Consider the following 22,024-nt stretch of genomic DNA (forward strand, 5'->3'; position numbering starts at 1 on the left):
AAATGACAAAAATGACAAAAATGACAAAAATGACAAAAATGACAAAAATGACAAAAATGACAAAAATGACAAAAATGACAAAAATGACAAAAATGACAAAAATGACAAAAATGACAAAAATGACAAAAATGACAAAAATGACAAAAATGACAAAAATGACAAAAATGACAAAAATGACAAAAATGACAAAAATGACAAAAATGACAAAAATGACAAAAATGACAAAAATGACAAAAATGACAAAAATGACAAAAATGACAAAAATGACAAAAATGACAAAAATGACAAAAATGACAAAAATGACAAAAATGACAAAAATGACAAAAATGACAAAAATGACAAAAATGACAAAAATGACAAAAATGACAAAAATGACAAAAATGACAAAAATGACAAAAATGACAAAAATGACAAAAATGACAAAAATGACAAAAATGACAAAAATGACAAAAATGACAAAAATGACAAAAATGACAAAAATGACAAAAATGACAAAAATGACAAAAATGACAAAAATGACAAAAATGACAAAAATGACAAAAACGACAAAAATGACAAAAATGACAAAAATGACAAAAATGACAAAAATGATAAAAATGACAAAAATGACAAAAATGACAAAAATGACAAAAATGGCAAAAATGACAAAAATGGCAAAAATGACAAAAATGACAAAAATGACAAAAATGACAAAAATGACAAAAATGACAAAAATGACAAAAATGACAAAAATGACAAAAATGACAAAAATGACAAAAATGACAAAAATGACAAAAATGACAAAAATGACAAAAATGACAAAAATGACAAAAATGACAAAAATGACAAAAATGACAAAAATGACAAAAATGACAAAAATGACAAAAATGACAAAAATGACAAAAATGACAAAAATGACAAAAATGACAAAAATGACAAAAATGACAAAAATGACAAAAATGACAAAAATGACAAAAATGACAAAAATGACAAAAATGACAAAAATGACAAAAATGACAAAAATGACAAAAATGACAAAAATGACAAAAATGACAAAAATGACAAAAATGACAAAAATGACAAAAATGACAAAAATGACAAAAATGACAAAAATGACAAAAATGACAAAAATGACAAAAATGACAAAAATGACAAAAATGACAAAAATGACAAAAATGACAAAAATGACAAAAATGACAAAAATGACAAAAATGACAAAAATGACAAAAATGACAAAAATGACAAAAATGACAAAAATGACAAAAATGACAAAAATGACAAAAATGACAAAAATGACAAAAATGACAAAAATGACAAAAATGACAAAAATGACAAAAATGACAAAAATGACAAAAATGACAAAAATGACAAAAATGACAAAAATGACAAAAATGACAAAAATGACAAAAATGACAAAAATGACAAAAATGACAAAAATGACAAAAATGACAAAAATGACAAAAATGACAAAAATGACAAAAATGACAAAAATGACAAAAATGACAAAAATGACAAAAATGACAAAAAATGACAAAAAATGACAAAAATGACAAAAATGACAAAAATGACAAAAATGACAAAAATGACAAAATTGACAAAAATGACAAAAATGACAAAAATGACAAAAATGACAAAAATGACAAAAATGACAAAAATGACAAAAATGACAAAAATGACAAAAATGACAAAAATGACAAAAATGACAAAAATGACAAAAATGACAAAAATGACAAAAATGACAAAAATGACAAAAATGACAAAAATGACAAAAATGACAAAAATGACAAAAATGACAAAAATGACAAAAATGACAAAAATGACAAAAATGACAAAAATGACAAAAATGACAAAAATGACAAAAATGACAAAAATGACAAAAATGAAAAAAATGACAAAAATAACAAAAATGACATGAAAATTCTCCGAGTTATGTGATTTTTTTTATTTAAATTTTTTATAGGAGCCCTTGTTTCAAAGTGAGAGGTTTCGTTCTGCATAATGAATTTCATTCTCGTGTCAAATCATGTTTCTGAAACAATTTTTATGAAAATAATCAGAAAATCTTCGAGTTTTGTCCTATTGTAATGATGATTTTGTATGAGAGCCCTTCTCCATAGAAATTTCAGGGTCTTTAAACTTCTATACGAACTAACTTTGGCCAACAAAAACTTCCAGTTCCAAATTTCAAGTCATTCTTATCACAAGTTCCGAAGTTATGGTTGAAGATGTATGCGAAGCTATGCAGAGGTAAAGGAACCGCTTCTGAGGCAATATCGAACTATCATAAATGATGGAGTCATCAGCTCAGATAAGCAAGTATCAAACATCACCCAATCAGTTCTTAAATCCTTCCTTTAAGTCTGTTTAATGTCCGGTATTGCGTAGTCCATACATTTGCCTCCAACCAATCCAGATAGAACACTGCCCGATAGTACAGTTTCAAATGAAGAGTGTTCACCAAAGTTTCATTACTGGAACCGTCTCGAACTCCAACCAAGGTATGCAAACACGATCGGGTGTCAAACGTTTGCAGCGATGCTCCCGGCAGAGCCGTGAAATCTTCCGGCTCCGAACTACCGACACAAATTTGGCTTCCTTGCAGGGCCCGCAGATTTTGACGATTGGATTGTCGCAGAACGTCGCATGCCATTTGTCGGACAACACGATTGTCGACAGTTTCCTCCGCATTCAGAACATCATCAACTTCGGAAAACCCGGTAAACAGTAGCGTGTCATAAAGTTTTTCGGTCCAGAATGTGGCCAAACAAGCCGGCAAGAGAGCGGCGCTCAGTTCAAGCTCCAGCTCCAACTCCAACAGAGCCAGGTTGTTATAATACTTGGAGGCAGCTGGATGACAAATCGGATCTCTTTTGCAAGCAAAATCATTAAAATCGGGAATTCTGACTTTTTCCGGTGAGCCGTAATTTGTTAACCTGTAAGAAAAAAATATAACTACTTGTGAAATTTTTTTTAAGTTTCTTCCGTACGTACCTTGCACAGTAACATGGTATGAGGACAAACTTTTCACTCACGAGCACTCCAGAGCATCTCAGAATGTCACCAGAATACAGAATTCCAACCCGACTCGTATGCCGAGCATTGAAACAGAGCCCGTTCGGCTTTTTCTTTACAAACCTTTGAAATCGTTTACATTCTAGATAAAAGAGAAAGTTTATTTCTTTTAGAAAAAAAAACTGATATTAAAATACTTTAAAATTCCTCCTACCAATTTCACTAACCCGCAACGTTCTGCCGTCATCATCGTTGGTAGCGCTCGATTCGGCTAGAAGAAATGTTCTGATCCACGGCAGATAGTGATCGACCTTGGCAAAAGCGACAAACTTGGACGTGTCGCAGCTGCCCTCCTTGCTGGCACCAGAAAAGGAAACCACACCCTTCAGCAGGAATCGATCATCGTCCCGGACGTACAAACCGCCCCCGCTGTCCCCCCGGCAGACGCTGGTTCCTGGAAACGAGTATTGCCAAAATTACATTAAGAAAAAAAAAACAGTTTACCATAGTTTTTGAAATTAGTTGATTGCCGATCTACTAGTTGATTATTTGCTAGCCTAGCGTGCAGTAAAAATGCCTTGCCTCTTAAATTGTGGACTATTTGAGTAATATCCTTCTAAACCATCTTTTGCAATGCTCCTTATTCTGGCCCCGCTCCAAATTGTGACCCTTTCTGGCCATACAAAATGCATTTTGGCATACCAAGAAAATCAGCATGCCATGGCTTTCTCTCCAACGATAATTTAATGATTGATTTCGACAAGCTGGGATAGCGCAGTTGTCAAGCTTACAGCTGATGGGTAGAGATGACCTTATTTTGTAAGATGAGTTCGATTCATCGTTTCCCGTTATTATAATTTTTCGGGAAAAATTATACCGATTTTGTTTTTCTGAACAGTAAGTCCAGAAACAGTTGCCCACCTTTAGACCTACTCCTTACTTTGGTTCTAAAACATCGAAGGTTGGAAATAATTCTATTCGTTGGCCTAGATTCGAGATACTTCCATGCAAACAATGAATACATACCAAACCATTAAATGCGGTTTGAAGATATTGTAGTAAAGTTTTTGATATATATCCTAATTTTTTGTGATAAAAAATGTCAGCTTTATTAGTTGAAGGCATTATGGGCGTTCAAAAAAAGAAAGATAAAATCAAGAAAGTTTCAGAATTTACAAGCCAAAGTATTGAAGAAAATCACTATGGCTGTAATTGAGTTGAGATGTATAATCCATTTTTCTTTTAAATATTAAAAAATACATTTATTTTTTATTTATCTATCTATTGCCATTTTGCATCGTACGATACTATTTTATAACTTGTTACTATGTGTTATACTGATGTGCTACATTGCTAAACACAAGATTTAAGAAAATGACAAAGAGATCCTAAAATAAATCAATTTTCTGCTGCCTGTTGAATTTTTGGAACAGTCACAACCAAAATAAATTTTAAAAACTTTCTTCTTAGTTCAAGTACGAATTTTTGTAATGTTTTTATTTAAATCCTATAGAATATATAACGTGAGACGAAATACTATGAATGCATTATCATTTCTAACCAACTTGTGGCCCTCAGAGCCAAATGGGTTTTGGGCATGGAACATTCCCATGAATTTTTGAGATTTTTGCACTTATGCTCTGAAGGCCTTATTTGCGCCTAAAGCGAAGAAACTCATAGTATTTTTGTAAAAAATCTATAAAATACATGCTGACCACTACTTAAATGCTTACCATATTCATAATGGACATTGCAATGTTGATCTTGATTGTAAATAGGCTGTTGTTGTCCATTTCTAGAAAATTCGAAGAATTTTGTAATGATTTCTTCGAAATTTGGAGCATTAAATTCAATTTATTTTCAGTTTATTTATTTATTGTTTATTTATAAACTGTACTTTTTATAGGCAGTTGAGATTATTCTCACAAAATCAAAACAAACAATCCGCAGCAGCAATCTTAAAATTCTGCGTTCCTGAGGCAATTCCGTCTTTATAAAGTCTGTTTCACATAGAATCTGGTCGGATAAAATAGATCATTTCTCCGCAAAGAAATAATGTACAACAAAAGTAAAAACGTCATTTCATAGGGTTTTCATTACACTTTTAGGAAAAAAATACATGAAAATCATTCGTCAGCCTTTCGGATGAATTTTCGGACTTTTTTGTGATACCACCCATCATTTTCTGCACAGTACTGCTGGTAACCTCATTAGCCATCTTGTTCCACCATTTTTCCATTTGAGCGGGTTTTTTTCATGGTTCTGCCACATTTCTTCAGTTTGCCCTTAACTATTGCCCAATATTTCTCGATGGGACGAAAATCCGGACAGTTTGGTGGATTAATACTTTTCCAACAAAATCGATCTTGTTCTCCTTATACCACTTAACGACATCCCGGCTGTAGTGGCAGCTTGCCACTCCGTCCGGCCAGAACTTCACCGGACCTTTGTGGGACCGAATGAATGGCAAAACCCTCTTATGGAGACATTCTTCTTTGTAAACATTTTCATTCATTGTGTCCTCCCCCCCCCCCCCCCCCAGTGATGAAAATCTTAGTCTTCTTCCCACAACTACAGATCCCTTGCCAAATCATCAACTAACGAGCAAATTTATCTGCGAAAACAAACTTGAATCTACACGCAACATTCCCTTTATACTTCGCAAGGTAAAATTTGTTACCGGGTATTTGCCAAAATCCATTTTGACGTACGTTTCGTCGTCCATCAAAATGCATCCGTTGTACTTGGTCAACACTTTCTCGTACAACTTCCTTGCCCTGGTTTTGGCAACCAGGTTTTGTTTCAGCGTCCTGTTGGGGTGTTTGCTTGCATGATACGACCGCAAGCCTTCTCGCAAACAAATTCGTCGAGCTGTACTGTGGTTCGGCTTCAACTTTTTCGCCAAATCACGCAAGAAGATTCCAGAATTATTGTGAACTGATCGAATTACCTTTGCTCGCAGCTTCCGGTCATATGTTCCACTTTTACGCCTGTTTTGTTTTGCTCGATTCACTGTAAGGGTCTCCCGGTAACGTTGCAGCACCGAATTTACAGTCGATTTTAGATATTTCAGAAATTTCGCGATCTTTACCCCTGACCACGTCGGTTTCTCTATGTGAGTGTGCAGAATTTTCTCTCGCCTTTTGCGTTGCATCGTCGATAACTTTTGACTGACTGCTTCAATCTTGACGAAATTTTCACCACTACCCAGACAACCAGAAGTCGTATTTTTTTTTACAGATTACATCGTATAGAATGTTATTTATACTCATTTTCGTATACCTGCACCTCCAATGTGTGGTCCATGCATATTCTTTATCGTATTTAAAAGCATTGCATGATTTTATTACGACAAGAAGAGAGACTCGTATTTATGTACATATGAACTCGACCTTTGTGTACGACAATTCGCAAAAAATCAGTGAAACGACCGATATACGGTGATCAGCCGTGACTGAGAGATTTTGTCGTGCTATGCATAAAATAATTCGATATAAAAAACGTATATAACTGTATTGATTCGTAGTAATGTGCATGCAATCGTATACCTTTGCAAATTAATTCGCATGTCTGATTTTCGTAAAACGTATTTGCTGGCAATCGTAAAAGAATACAAAAAAGTTCAATAAAATCGTTTATGATTATGGGACATCGATGATTTGGATCGTATTAAAGGAGGCTTCAAAATGTTGGTCTATTTTTAGATCATTGATGACGTGTTCTACGATATAAAAGATTTAAGTTATAAAAATATACGATTTGCTTGTGGTTTAATGCCTTTGAAGCAAATCCCCTTGAATTTATATATACCAGATAGCGTCGAGGAACCATCATGAGCTGCCGATCGTATGGTCAGGGGATCAAGTCCAGGTACTAACAATTACTTCATGAACGTTGAAAAAAATCAGCAATCAGGCAAATAATAAATTTGTACAATATAAACTTGAGTTTGACAGCAAAAAACGCATTTCTTTGAAATAATCTTATTTTTATTATTTTTGGGGATGAATCAACCAATTGATTTAAAGTACAAAAAAAATAATAATCTTATTTTTATTCAACTGACGGAAAATGAGAGCCCTGCACTCAAGTCGCAAAAGACGACCAAATAAGTCGTCAAACTTTCCATATTGTTACGAAAAATGTCGTATATTACAACCTCAATCATCTATATGATGATGTAAATTGTCATAGTATATTCCAAAAAGAATCAGGGTAGTCGTAAATGACGCATGACAAGTCGTGCAAATCGTAATTTAATACAATCCAAATCAAGAATATGTTTGCTAATGTACCTATATGGCCTCCAAAATGATACACTCAGAAAAATACTATTATACATTCCATAAGATTCTCTTATGAAGTGGCGCCATAAGAAAAATCAATGAAATTCATAAGATTATCTTATGACGCGAATGAATTCTGCAGATGAACACCTACTTCAATGAGAGGTTGTTGCTTTTCATAAGAGGGTCTTATAAAAACAGGATATGTCACGTTTGATGCAAACAATTCAAAACAATTGATGATAAAAACTTATTTTATTGTTCGGCTAATTTGTTTGGTACATACATTATGGTCACCATCTGCAGCACATCAATACTCGGGCCACGGGTTCCGGTTTGTTCGGCCGCATACGGTCCTTTGACTTTGGGTTTTTTCCCGTTCTACATGCTGAAAAGTAAACAAAAAACAAATTAAAGTTTTCAAATATGTTCAACGATCACTAAAAATAAACTTCATTTCAAACTTACCATTTAGAACAATAACATTAATAATTCCACAACTTCGTTTGACGATTGAAAAATGACTGATGGAATCGATGCGTTCATTATTTTCCCTCAATGCCGTTTCTTCTATTTTTCATAAGAACTTCGTATGAAAATTAAAAGAATTTCATAAGACTCTTATGAAAAATTAGTTTGGACGCAAAAAAGGGCTTCATAAGACGTATCTTATGAAAATTATAATAAGAATTTGCCTGAGTGTACGTATATACTGGTTTTGCTACATTATATACGATATGTTTACACGTATATTTGCACGTATATTTGAGTTGCAAATTCGAAATACCCACCAAATTGTTGTCTGGGTAAGTAAACAAACCATCCGGATCAAAACACTGTCAATAGATTTGCGATGTGACAACTAGGGGCGCTGCAGTAAATGAAAAGATGCGACCAGATTCTATGTGAAACAGACAATTCACAGCATCAGTCTCAAAATCTACGTTTCCGAAGCCAATCTATCTTTTATTTCGGAAGGCTAAATCTAAACAAACATTCAACAGCAGCAGCTGTTGCGGCAATCGACGGAATCGGCTTCCATCTTTTTCCACCGAAAGGCCAAATTAAATCAATCAGCAGAAGCTGCCTTAAAAATCTGCTCTTCCTGAGCCAATCCGTCTGTCCAATCGAATAAAAAAATCAGCGTTTCCTAAGCTAATCAGGCTTTCTCCACTGGAAGGCCACATCACAACAAACAATCAGCTGCAGTAGCCTGAAAAATCTACGTCTGCTAAGCCAATCCATCTTTTTCCACCGGAAGGCTAAATCAAATCAATCAGCAGAAGCAGCCTTAAAAATCTGCGCTTTCCAAGCCAATCCGTATTTTTTTCAACCGGAAGGCCAATTCAAACAACAGTCAGCAGCAGCATCCCTCAAATCTGCGCATCCTTAGCCAATCCGCCTTTTTCCACTGGAAGGCCACATCACAACAAACAATCAGCAGCAGCAGCCTTAAAAATCTGGGCCTTCTAAGCCAATCCGTCTTTTTCCACCGGAAGGCCAAATCATAACAAACAATCAGCAGCAGCAGCTTTAAAATTTGCGCTTCCTAAGCCAATCCGTCTTTTTCTATCAGAAGGCTAAACCGCGACAAACAATCAGCACAACTGGTACTCCTAAGCCAATCCGTTTTTTTTCCAGGGGCCGAATCAGAAACAATTTTGTTCGTAGCAGCTTTTAAAATTTGCGCTCCCTGTACCAATTCGTCTTTCTACCCAATAATATACAAATTTTTCGTAGCAGCAGCCTAGATAATTTGCGCTCTTTGTTCTTATTCTGCCAACGACGTCATTGTCGTGATTTTACGATTCTTACGAATCTCTATTCATATATTCACTCAGACACGTCTGTCGTACACAATAATAGATCCATCTTTTTCCACCGGAAGGCCAAATTAAAACAAACAATCAGCTGTAACAGCCTTGAAAATCTGCTCTTTTTAAGCCAATCCACCCTTTTCCACCGGAAGACCAAATCAAAACAAACAATCAGCTGCAGCAGCTTTAAAATCTAAGCTTCCTAAGTCAATCCGTCTTTTTACTGGAAAATCAGGCCAAATCAAAACAAACAATCAGCAGCAGCCTTTAAAATTTGCGCTCCTTTGTCAATCTTTTCTATCGGAGGCTGAATCATAAACAAATTTTTTGTAGCAGCAGCCGTGACAATCTACGCTCTCTGTTCTTATTCTACCAACTACGCCATTTTTGTGATTTTATGATTCTTACGAATCTCTATTCATATATTCACTCAGACACGTCTGTCGTTCACAAAAGCTTCGTTCAACCGTTGGTAAAAATCGGTTTCAACTGGTTTCTGTCAACTGATAGATGTTCAACGAGCCAATGTTTTGGTCGAAACTAGTCAGGTCGTTGTTCAACGGAGCAAGTTGAAATCAGTCGAAACCAATCCAGCTCGGCAGCAGGATTCGTTTCGACCTGGTAGAAATCGGTCGAAGTCAATTGGAAAGAGACAGGTGATCAACTGTCAATCCATTTCTACTTGTTTCGACCCGTTTCGACTAGAATCCATTGAACAGACTAAAAATAGATCAATGACAAACTTCGTATTTCTCTGCAAAACATTAAACATCAGTTAAAAAAAAAGAAAAATAGCAAAAAATATAAAATCAAGCTCTGAGTATGACCATCTTTGAAATTCACGTGAGCATGCAAGCATCGTGTTTAAAGAATTCACTCGATTAGCCTTTCGAAATTTACAATCTCCAATGGATTCATGATCTCACAGCTGATAAGAAATCGAAAAGATAGTAAATTGAATCGATCTTTCAAAGGTAGTATTCCTGCCGAAACTTTAAGACTCATGGTATGCGTTAAGGGTATACATCCCAAACCAAACAGCAGACAAAACTCATCTCATCAAACGCTCGAGTTTGATGAGATGAGTTTTGTCAGCTGACTGGAAATAGAAGCTACCATATTCCATCACATCCATAGTTGTTCGGTACAGTTTTACGAGGTTGTCTGGATCGGCTCCCCATCAAGTGCCAATGATTGGTCAGAGAAAATTGATTCTTTTTTAGCATTTTCCTTTCAGATACTCATTCCAAATACACTTGGAATCAAACCAAAGCCCAAGATACTTGAAACACTTCGATTGAGTGATGGTTCTGTCTAGGAGTTGAAGCTTGGGTGATCAGGGCTATGTTACTTAGAGAAAACAACCATCTCCATTTTCTGCGGGAAAAACTCAATCCCAAGCCCCAAAGCCCAGGAAGACAATCTGTTAAAAGTATCTTGTGAAGTGTGCAACTTTATATGTATACTACACTGGCTGAATGGGAGACACGCGTCCACTCTCGCTGAGGATCGTAAGTGAACTGGCGACAACCGCTCATGACACGACAACTCCGCCGTCGTGTGTGTGCGTGTAGTGTAAAGGCCTATAAGCCGAGAGAGTGTTGCTCTCGAATTATCGGCTACACATGAAGGTACGTGCAGATAAGACTCAGTAGATCCTGTTACAGACACTACGCCGTCACCTGCAAGATGTCTTAGAGTGCATCCTTCAGAGAGACAACTGTTGATGTAGCTTACGTAGAAGTTATACAAAATTGGACTTAAACATAAACCCTGCGGGAGGCCCATGTAAGAGGTCCTTCTAATCGCAAGATTCCCGTTAGCAATGTTCAAATGTTCCTCACAGAGCAAGCTGTATAAGATGTTGTTCAATTGTGGTGGCAGACCTCGGGAGTGCAACTAGTCTGACTAAACATCTTTTGAGACTGCATCAAAAGCTCGCTTTATGACTAGAAACACTAAAGCCATTTGCTCACGTTTTACGTACGCCATTTGTATCTCTGAATACAGCAAAGCAAAACAATCGTTTGTTCCTTTGCCCCTGCGAGCATGTACTCAAGGATGTTTGCAATACGCACTTTTTCTTCTTCTTGATCAATTTAAAAAAAAAACATATGCTTGAAAAAGGACGAGAGTTCCATTTTAACCTTCCCATGCCGTTCGCAAAATATCCGTTTCGGGGAAATTTGAGTTGTAGATTGATTTCGTTCTCCTGGCTGTAAATGTTAACCGATTTTGATGATATTATATTCATTTTGTAGGTAATTTGTTCTTATTACTCAAAATTTTAAAATAAAGTCGATATGTATTACCAAGTTTTCAGAAAATGGTTCAGAATGTAAAAAGTCCGAAAAATCAATTTTATTTTTAAAATGCTCATAACTTTTGACAGCTTTTCTGTATTTAAGTGTTTCATTGATGTTTGAAATTGTCAAGAATCCATCTATCCGACAGTGTATAGATATGTTGGGGTCCAATGAAAGTTTTTACCGCTATCTCAGATCTTCCAGTAGAAAAAAATCTAACTTTAAAAAAACGATTTCCAATTTTTGCTTTGCTAAGCTGTATTTCATTTCCCAATGAACCGATTTTAAAAACTCAAATATCAATTTTTTGACGTTAATTTGATCATTATTTTCATAGAACATACTTGGTCTGTCAAAATTCCAAGTTCTTCAGTATATTGGAATGATGATAAAGAGATTTTAAATGTGCGCTTCGGGTCATATTGACCCGAACGGCATGGGAAGGTTAATAAAACCTTCGAATGCTTTCGATTTATCCTTATAATGTTTGGAGCACTGCTGGTTGCATGCTATCTTGGTCAGTCAACAACATGGTTATAGCTTCTCGAGACTTCTTCCCCTTTTAACCCTGGATACCGTAAGTGCCTCTGCTTACGATGCCATTCCCTTACAAGTCTCACGAGTGGTTATGAGTTATGAATGTGTTGCGTGATAGCTAAGATGGACGTGTGGTTTATTTTTTTTGCCACAACCGCGGCGCTGCCGTAAACCCAAGGTGAATTCATTACATACATACATACATACATACATACATAAAGCTTGGAACATTGCTGGTCTCACCAATGATTAGGGGGCATTCTAGGAACAGATGAATCTAGGATGGGTTTTGTTTGAGCACAAAGTGCACTTTCATGTATTAAACGTGAAAGAAAGCGGTAATTCTCTAAGAGATAAGATAATCTATAACCAACGGTTCCCCAGACTGCTCAGCCGAGCAAGAACCCCCCTCTAAGCCTCAGGGTCGGCACACTCGATAAGTTTTCGGAACAAGGAGTCTTAGGGTGGCGTCTTACAGGTGGCGAGCTGGTACCGCCGAAGCACGTGGGCCAAGGAAGGGCTTCTCCCCGGATCGGATGCCTGAAGGACCCCTGGAACGTGGGTCACAGGTAGGTCAACGGATCACTGCTGATACTGCATGCACGGCTTGCCCACCTCTGACGTCCTGGTCGTCGGTAGTTGATGGCTGCCTGATTGCACTACACAAATTCCGAACACCTCTGGGGGGAACTCCGGTGCAAATGGTCGACACACGCGGTCAGTGTACGGGCAGTCGAAGAGCCAGGCCAGGTGCGGCACGGGCCTAATGACGTACGGCAAGGTTGACTGAGGCCGGTAATCCGACCAATGGGTTCAAGCCCTAGAATGGCCAGCACGGGTAAACGGATGCTGCCAAGGTGGCGCGAAGGAATGAGCCCCAAACGGCCAGCACTGGTTGACGGACGCTGGCACGGCGGAATGGTTTTCCAAAGCCAAATATCGGGGTCGTGTAGGAACATGATGGGAGAAAGGATTGCACCAGCGTTATATTCTTGCCTTTTCGGGGTGGAGTCGGATTGCTACCTGGATGTTCGAACGCTCTTCACAGCTGGTTGATGGCGTTCACAGGATTGTGTGGCTTCGTCGAGATCTTCCATCCAAATGAAGCGGATCTTGCATGCGGTCTTTGACCCCGATCCAGGTCAAAGGCTTTATGGTGCATCCATGGATTCCTCCCATCATGCCCTCTTGTCATTCTTGGTAATGGTGCTACCAAGACGTACAGCACCATCTATCCGCCAAATACGCTCCCGTTGACCTAATCGCGCTGGTTGGTGGTGCGCTAGGGAATGTCAGGTGGTCCTCCTTCGTTGCTCACTAAGGCGCTTCCTTGCATGGTACGCGCTTTAATCAAAGATCCCTACTGAACTAGGCAGTACAGGTCATGCTGGTTACAAATCATAGAATCGATGGCTGTTATTATTTCGTCCGTGAATTTGTGCAGATTGAGAGGTCAATTGCACTTTGTCTTGTTGAAGGTTAAGGTACCCGTGCTATGAATTGCTAATATATTCTTTGTAAAATACAATACAGCGACGAAACAGTGATACGCTAAGCTAATCTTAACTTTAGTATACCTACACACATGATAAACAGAAACATAGTTACCATTGACATCTCCTGCACAAAACATCCCAGGATGCAGAGCCCGTCCAAAGAGATTCTTATCGCTCTGTACGCACCGAACATAGTCTACTATCGGCATCTGAGCTGTTTGCAGTATCTGGGAGATGGTTCCATTTTCCGTTTCACCCCAACCGGTCACCCAACCCCGGGAACCGACAAGCTGGTCAATGCTTCCTGGCGGTCGATCTTCCAAACAAATCGGTATCACGTAATCGGAATACTGCACCACAGAATCGAGCACCAGAACAGCAATGTCGTTGTGTTTGGAACCGTAATCCTCATGCACGTGAATTGCACTAACATTCTTCACTTGGACATACTCCGGCACTTCCCGCAGATCGTGCTGTCCCAGGTGAATCCGAAGCTCCGAAACCTTTCGAACAGCCTGATTCGGTCGCACGACACAGTGAGCAGCCGTGAGAACGTGACGCTGGTCCAGCAACGTTCCACCACACTTGAATTCGCTTGCACCGGACCCACCGGATTTGAAAAATAGGGCCGCATGCCAGGGCCATTCGCCCAGCTCCGCGGGCCAGGCGTGGTGGATTAGCTGAATGCCAAGCCTTTTGCGAACACCACATCTGAACAGCGCATTATTATCTGATACCGGTGGCGACTGCTGTTGCTGGGTTTGACTGACGCCAGCCACAATAAACGGCTCTAGCAGCAACAACAATCCTACTGCGAGTAGAACCGGAGACATCTAAATGCGGTTTGCAACTGAAACAGTTCTCGCCGAACGGGTTGTTCGATACCGGAAGATTGCATTCTAATTCGCGATGATTATTTATTTATGTTATGTTATAGTAGGTACGGCTTAACGTATACAACACGGTGACGTGTGAATAGTTTGGAAATGAAGTGCACAAACAATCACTCGTATAAGCTGTAACTTTTAAGACATCCTTCAGCAAAATCTGTTATCAGACGGTTTATGGGAGGAATAAGTACATTTACCCTATGCAGGGCCGGATTGCAGGAATGCAATTTTTCCAAGTACTCGAGAAAACGCTATTGATCATTTAACAAATAAAAAAGGGTTTTTCGTTTGTATAATCAGTATATGCATTTACCCAGCAAACATTTTAGAAGGTACAGTACCGTTCATAATTGTATAGAAATCGGAAGCCAGCGCACTGTCACTTCGACTTTGAACTTCCATAACTTTTGACTCTGATGATATTTTTTGATCAAATTTTTTGCGTTAGATTTATCAACTATCTCACAATTATGTATATCACAAAATTTGAGCTTTCTGGAGTTTGTGTGGCCTGAGAAACAGTAAATTTACGAAAATAGGACTTTTTGGACTTTTCTCATTCAAACTGCAATATCTCTGAAACTACGCTACATTTTTTATTGAAATTTTGCACAGTGATAGTTGAAATATTAAGCTAGCATGTCTGAAGTTTTCGAAAAGTTCTATCGATGAAATCAAAAGTTACGCGAGGTGCAATATTTCAGGCATGGATCTATAAATGCGATTTCTATAGAATTTTGGACGAATGTTTCCATAGGAAAATCATATTCTCTGTTTAACAACCAATGAATCTATTTCAACCAAAAAATCACAACAATATCGCGAGATTCTGATTTCAAAACACAAATAGATCATTTATTCCATTTTTCCATTTCTTCATTGCTTTTGGATGACATTTTTTGTCTGATTGGTGGAGGAAACGATATTGTTCTCATGAATCGTCCAAAACTCTATAGAAATCGCATTTCATGCCTGAAATATTGCCCCTCGCGTAACTTTTGATCTCATCGATAGAACTTTTCAAAAAACTTCAGCCATGCTAGCTTCATATTTCAAATTTTGTGATATAATAGTGAGATAGTTGATATATCTAACGCAAAAAATTTGATCAAAAAATATCATCAGAGTCAAAAGTTATGGAAGTTCAAAGTCGAAGTGACAGTGCGCGTGCTTCTAATTTCTATACAATTATGAACGGTACTGTATATTGCAGGAACAACAGAATTATTCAAACAATTATACCAGATGAAAAGATTGTATTTAACTTACCAAAATAGCATTTAGCTACAAAAGTGGAGGACATATATCTACAATGACAAAATTCCAACGATTCGATTGCCCCACAAAAAGCAAAATAAACGATTTTAGATCACTTCCATCAGTTCCGTTGAGCCGTCAACACGTACGCCGGAGCATCGTATCGTTGCTGTGTACCTGCAGGAACATTTTACATTATTTATTTTTTCCTTACCTGTATTTCAATCAGCACTTTTCAGTGCTAAAATTATTTTCATTTTCTTTTATTCATATTTTCTCTTTTCTTTCCAGCATGGGGAAGTCTTCGGCCGGCTCAAGGGCCGGAAGAAAACGGATTGCTGAACCTAATCCAGGGCCATCTGCCAAAAAAGTTGAAATTTCCAATTCATTCGATGTCCTTCATAACATCGGTGATGAGGAAATATTCATATTTAATTCTGATAAGAGTACTAAGAAACCTTCGTCTTCTTCTTATACTCTTAAAAACGAAAAGATTCCACCAATAACGGTCACGATTCCTGACTTCAATGCCTTTCGAAAAGAAATCGTCACTTCCATCAAGGATGTGAAGATTTCTTTTCAGATCGGTCGAAGGGGAACTGCTCGTATATTGGCGGAATCTTTTAATGACTTTCAAAAAATTTTAAATTATTTGAATAATAAAAAACACCATTTTTTTACGTACGACACTAGAGGTGATCGTCCTTTTAAAGTTGTACTTCGTGGTCTCACCGGCGATCAGACACCGGATGAGATCACAAATGAATTAAATTCTTTGTTAGGTTTTTCTCCAATTCAAGTAATTCAAATGAGGAAAAGAACCAACACGAATAATACCACTAGTGTTGGTTTTGCTCCTGAACTTTATTTGATCCATTTTAAAAAGGATCAGGTTAATAATTTGAAAATTTTGGAAAAGGCTCGTCTTATGTTTCATTGTCGAGTAAAATTTGAACCTTTTCGTAAATCCCATACCAATTTTTTACAAAATATTAGGCAATGTCGTCGTTGTCAAGCTTTTTGTCATGGCACTAAAAATTGTAGAATGAATGCCAGATGCATGTTTTGCGGCTCATTCGATCATGAAAAATCTAAATGCCTTTTTGGTGGTGATAAGCCAAAAACAGAATTTTTTAAGTGTGCGAATTGCGCAGGTAATCATTCCTCGAATTCTCTAGGTTGTCCCGTTAGAGCAAAAATTGTTGCTTCTAGGAAAAACCCCAAAGTTTCCAGAAAAGTTTCTTCTCCTCCTTCCTCTTTTTCGTCTACACACGTCAGACCGGCAAACAACCTGCCTGTTTGCAGTCAGCCTCGGCCTACATTGGAATCACGGCTGGGTAATACCCGAAGTGATTTTAATGTTACCTGGGCTGATTCTGCGCCACAGACTCGTTGTTTATCGTTCTCAGAGGTGGTTGAAAATGGGTTGCCCTCTTCAGGTTTAACTAATAAAAATGGGAAAAAACCAAGTCTCAACGTTCATGCGAAGGCTTGGGAAAATTCCCGAAATTCAAATACTTTTTCTTCTCCTTCCTCTTCTGATTCTAACAATTTTGTTAATTTGGGTGAGATTACTGAGGAAAAATTAAAATTTTTGCATCAAAATTTAATGGAAATGATGCAACTTATGTTGAAAGCAAATTCAATGTTTGAAGCTATCCAAACTTCTTTTAATTATGCTAACAAAATTATTATGACTTTACGATTCCCTCATGGATCCAAATAGATGTTTAAATATTATGAATTGGAACGCTAGATCTTTGCTGGCTAACCAAGATGAGTTCTTTTTATTTTTGAAAACTCAAAACATACATATTGCTGCCATCACTGAAACTTTTTTAAAGCCAGACAATAACTTGAAAAGCAATGCTTTCTTTAAAATTTTACGAAATGATCGACTTGATCGACAAGGTGGGGGTGTAGCTATTGTCATCAATAGTCGTCTCAAATTTAGACTTCTTCCTTCTTTCAAAACAAAGGTCTTAGAAACAATTGGAATTGAATTAGAAACTTCTATGGGGAAAATTATAATTGTTGCCGCATATTTGCCTTTTCAATGTAGGGGTGAACAGAAAAATTTTTTGAAGGGAGATTTACAAAAACTCACCAAAAATAAATCTAAATTTTTTATTATTGGTGACTTTAATGCAAAACACCGATCTTGGAATAATATTTCATCAAATTCAAATGGGAATATTTTATTTAATGACTGCTCTGCAGGTTATTACACTGTTGAATATCCTAATGGGCATACTTGTTTTTCTTCAATTAGAAATCCCTCCACAATTGATTTGGTTCTAACCGATTTAGGCGAGCATTGTAGTCAATTAGTTACTCATGCGGACCTCGATTCAGACCACCTTCCAGTAACATTTTCTTTATCCCAAAGTCCCATTGAAAACCGTTTAAAATCAACTTTTAATTTTCAAAAGGCTAACTGGGAGCGATATATGAATTTTATTGAACGTAATTTAGATGTAAACGTTCCATTGAATTCAATAGAAGATATTGATTTGGCTGTAGAAAATTTGACAACTTCAATAGTCAATGCTAGAGCCGCTTCAATTCCTAAAGTTAAACATAAATTTAATCAACCTTTAATTGATGATGATCTTCAGTTTTTGATACGACTGAAAAACATTCGTCGACGCCAATATCAACAAACTAGGGATCCTTATTTGAAATTTATTTATTGCGACCTTCAAAAAGAGATCAAACGTCGTTTAAATTTCGTAATGAAAATTTTGCTAAAGCAGTGGAGGACATAAAACCCTACTCAAAGCCATTTTGGAAATTAACTAAAATTCTAAAAAAGCCCCAGAAGCCAATTCCTACTTTGAAAGATGGGGATAAACTTCTTTTAACTAATTCAGAAAAAGCTCAAAAATTAGCCCAACAATTTGAGTCTGCTCATGATTTTAATTTAAACGTTGTAAGTACAATTGATGCTCTAATTTCCCTAGAATTTGATGATATTCTTTCTAAGCAAATTGTGTTAGAAAGTTCTTGTGAGACAAATATTGATGAACTTAAATTGATTTTCAAAAAATTTAAAAATATGAAAGCCCCGGGGGAAGAAGGGATTTTCTATATTCTTATTAAAAAGTTGCCAGAAAGCACTTTAAGTTTTTTAGTTAAAATCTTCAATAAATGTTTTCACTTGGCTTATTTTCCCAATAAATGGAAAAATGCCGAAGTAACTCCAATTTTGAAACCTGGAAAAAGTGCTTCAGAGCCTTCAAGTTATCGACCAATTAGTTTGCTTCCTTCTTTAAGTAAACTATTTGAGAGAGTTATTTTGAATAGAATGATGATTCACATTAATCAGAATTCTATTTTCCCTGATGAACAATTTGGTTTTCGTCATGGACATTCTACTACACATCAACTTTTGAGTGTAACTAATATGATTAACGCTAGCAAATCTGAAGGTTATTCAACTGGTGTTGCTCTTTTTGATATTGAAAAAGCTTTTGACAGTGTTTGGCACAAAGGTTTAGTAGCTAAATTAGCTCGATTTGATTTTCCTGTATATCTCACCAAAATTATACAAAATTATTTGACTAGCCGAACCTTACAAGTAAGCTATCAAAATTCATGCTCTGAAAGGACACCCATTAGAGCTGGTGTCCCTCAGGGCAGTATACTTGGGCCTATTTTATACAATATTTTTACTTCTGATCTTCCTGATGTCCCAGAAGGAAAAGGTAGAAGATTATTTGCTGACGATACTTTGCTTTCAGCCAAAGGTCGAAATTTACGGGTGGTACGCAGTAGATTGCAACAAAATTTAAATTCCTTTTTGAATTACTTGAAAATGTGGAAAATTTCTCCTAACGCTTCCAAAACTCAACTTATTTTATCTCCCCATAAGCCAAGAGCAAATTTTTTAAAACCTAATGAAAATCATTCCATAACTTTTAATGGGGTTTCTTTAGAATGGTCTGATCACGTGAAGTACTTGGGACTCACACTTGATCGGAATCTTTCTTTTAAGAATCACATTGAAGATATTCAATCTAAATGTAATAAATACACTAAATCTCTTTATTCTCTCATCAACAGGAAATCCCGACTTTGCCTGAAGAATAAGATGCTTATTTACAAGCAAGTCTTCCGACCAGCGAAAATGTATGCAGTTCCGATTTGGTCTAGCTGCTGCGCGACGAGGAAGAAAGCCATCCAGAGGATTCAGAACAAGGTTCTGAAAATGATTTTGCGGCTTCCACCTTGGCACAGCACCGAAGATCTTCACCGGATTGCAGGCATTGAATCTATCGAAGAGATGGCCAACAAAATCATCTCCAACTTCAGAAGCAAATCGATGCAGTCTTCCATCGCAGAGATTCGCTCTCTCTACAATTAGTTTAATTTTAGGATAGCTTTAGTTTTTAGTTTAAAATATTTTTTTTCACTACAGGATGTTCTCCTTTATAAAAATGCTTGATTGTGCTCAGCAAATTTAAGTCGAATAAATAAATTTTAGTGATTATTAAACTATAGGGCTCTGAAAGTTCATTATTGAACTGAACACCTAATTTAATGTATTAATCTATATATATAAAAATGAATGTTTGTCTGTCTGTCTGTTCCCTATAGACTCGGAAACTACTGAACCGATCATCGTGAAACTTGGCCTCTGAGGGTTTTTGGAGCCGGGGATGGTTTCTATAATAGTTACAAACCGCTCCGACCGCTAAGGAAGGAGGGGCTCCCAAACAAAATTTGTAGTTTTGCGAAACAAATTAAAGTCATGGCATCCATTTTCTCGAGATTTTTTTTCCTTTGGGCGGTTTGTTTTTCGTCTCCATGCTCGAGGCGTCGCGAACCAACGTCGCGAGAGGATAGTAACCATGGCATAGCATACTGATCAGTTGGAATATTTTGGCGCGTATTTCTCAACCAAGCATATTTTCAATGCAAGTGGTGGCGATATGAAGCCTTGATGTGATTTTTTTCTACTTGATTCCTAGCTCATTCGTTATGAATGACGCCTAGATGTGACCCAGATTAAATAACATTTCGCCGATCGAATAAAACATGTAGGTACCTACATTTTTTTTGTCAAAATCTGAAATTGAAAAATCATGGCATCCATTTTTAGAGATTTTCTTTTCTATGAGGGGTTTGTTATTCGTCTCTAAGGTCAAGCAAACGTCGTCGCAAGTGGATAGTAACTAAAGCATACTGTTCATTGATCGCTGGAAAAATTCAACAAATGGGCGCCTGTTTCTCAACCAAGTTCCTATATTTCTTATGCACGTGGAGGCGATATGCAACCTAGATGTGTTTTTTAGTGCTTAATTGTACACAGCACGTAATGAATGACGCCTAGATGGGACACGGATTGGTATTTTATCAATCGAATGAAAGCCAATTGAAAGATTTGCAAAAATACTTCCATATTTAGTTCGTGTTAATGTAGGTAGCATTTGTTGTCTAAAAAATATAAATTTCATTTTTTCATCCAAAGTACACTAGAGCATAGAGCATGTTCAAACGTTCAACTTTTTTTTGTTACAAAAAAAAAAATGTTTTCTTCTAGAAATTGTTACTTCGCCCCAATTACACAACTGAAACGAATTTAGAAATGAAAATAGGAGCTTTTTATATCAAAAAATTCTGAAAAAGAACATCGTACTTTTTGTTTACATTCCAATTCAAGTAGGTACTTAACATGTGTTGAAAAGTGTTTTTGTGTTACATGGTTGCATAAAAGAGACTTTTGATCCGATTTTTTTTTAAAAGTGAGACTTTAGAACTGATATTCAACTGGAAGCAAAATTTTTATGAGAAATGGGGGTGGGGCAAGGGCAATCGGGCAAGGGCAGAAATACGTTTTGAATCCATTTTAAAGCCATTACTTTGACGCATTTGAAAATAAGCTTTGCATTTACATTTGCCACAATTTACGAGACAAATTTTAACTAAAAAATTTGTTTTCCCAACATTTTTAAATATTTGACTTTCAAAGAGAAAATAAAAAAATGGTGAGAATTTATTTAGTGATGCAACTGGTATTTTTTTAAATAATTATATTTTTTGCTATGATAAATTTATTAGAAAAAAAAAGGAATTTGCACTGTATAAATTCGATAATTTTTATACCATGACAAGTGCTGTTTGGGAAAACTTCAAGCTGTAATGTCTCATGTCCACGAGATTGGCATTTGCGAAACATTTTTTCATAATGGCGCAAAAGGATAGATATTCAAAATGCTTTGAAGGGCGAGGATGATGAAAAAAGCTGTTTGAAAATGGTTATTAAAAATCCTTTTCATCGTTTTTTTTTTCAAATTTCTATAGCTTATTTTTTCAATTCCAAAAAAATACACCATCTAAAGCAAATCAAGAGCTGGAAGTGCTGATAATACAGAATATAGAGAATAAACTCAAAAAACTGTCCCGATTCACACTATTGATCGGTTTTCAAAATTCTATCTC

The 22,024-nt window shown here is 36.6% G+C and overlaps 1 protein-coding gene across 1 annotated transcript; it reads right to left on the bottom strand.

Moving 5' to 3' along the window:
- Positions 1 to 2,317: 2,317 nt before the first annotated feature.
- LOC129755984 (uncharacterized) lies at positions 2,318 to 14,270 on the bottom strand. The gene is made up of 4 exons (XM_055752729.1): positions 13,546 to 14,270; positions 3,206 to 3,445; positions 2,971 to 3,133; positions 2,318 to 2,912 (listed from the first exon to the last, which is right to left on the bottom strand). Exons 1-4 carry the CDS (start codon positions 14,264 to 14,266, stop codon positions 2,321 to 2,323), a joined length of 1,716 nt encoding a protein of 571 aa, XP_055608704.1. The 5' UTR covers positions 14,267 to 14,270; the 3' UTR covers positions 2,318 to 2,320.
- Positions 14,271 to 22,024: the final 7,754 nt, after the last annotated feature.

The sequence above is a fragment of the Uranotaenia lowii genome, chromosome 3 (assembly GCF_029784155.1).
Source record: "Uranotaenia lowii strain MFRU-FL chromosome 3, ASM2978415v1, whole genome shotgun sequence".
In the NCBI taxonomy this organism is placed as follows: domain Eukaryota; kingdom Metazoa; phylum Arthropoda; class Insecta; order Diptera; family Culicidae; genus Uranotaenia; species Uranotaenia lowii.

Excerpts from the sequence above, each read along its gene's own strand:
- LOC129755984 (XM_055752729.1), bottom strand. The coding sequence starts at position 14,266 with ATGTCTCCGGTTCTACTCGCAGTAGGATTGTTGTTGCTGCTAGAGCCG. Across the intron at positions 3,134-3,205 it reads GTTGCGGGTTAGTGAAATTG|AATGTAAACGATTTCAAAGG; the intron begins GTAGGAGGAATT and ends TCTTTTATCTAG. Across the intron at positions 2,913-2,970 it reads ATACCATGTTACTGTGCAAG|GTTAACAAATTACGGCTCAC; the intron begins GTACGTACGGAA and ends TTTTTCTTACAG.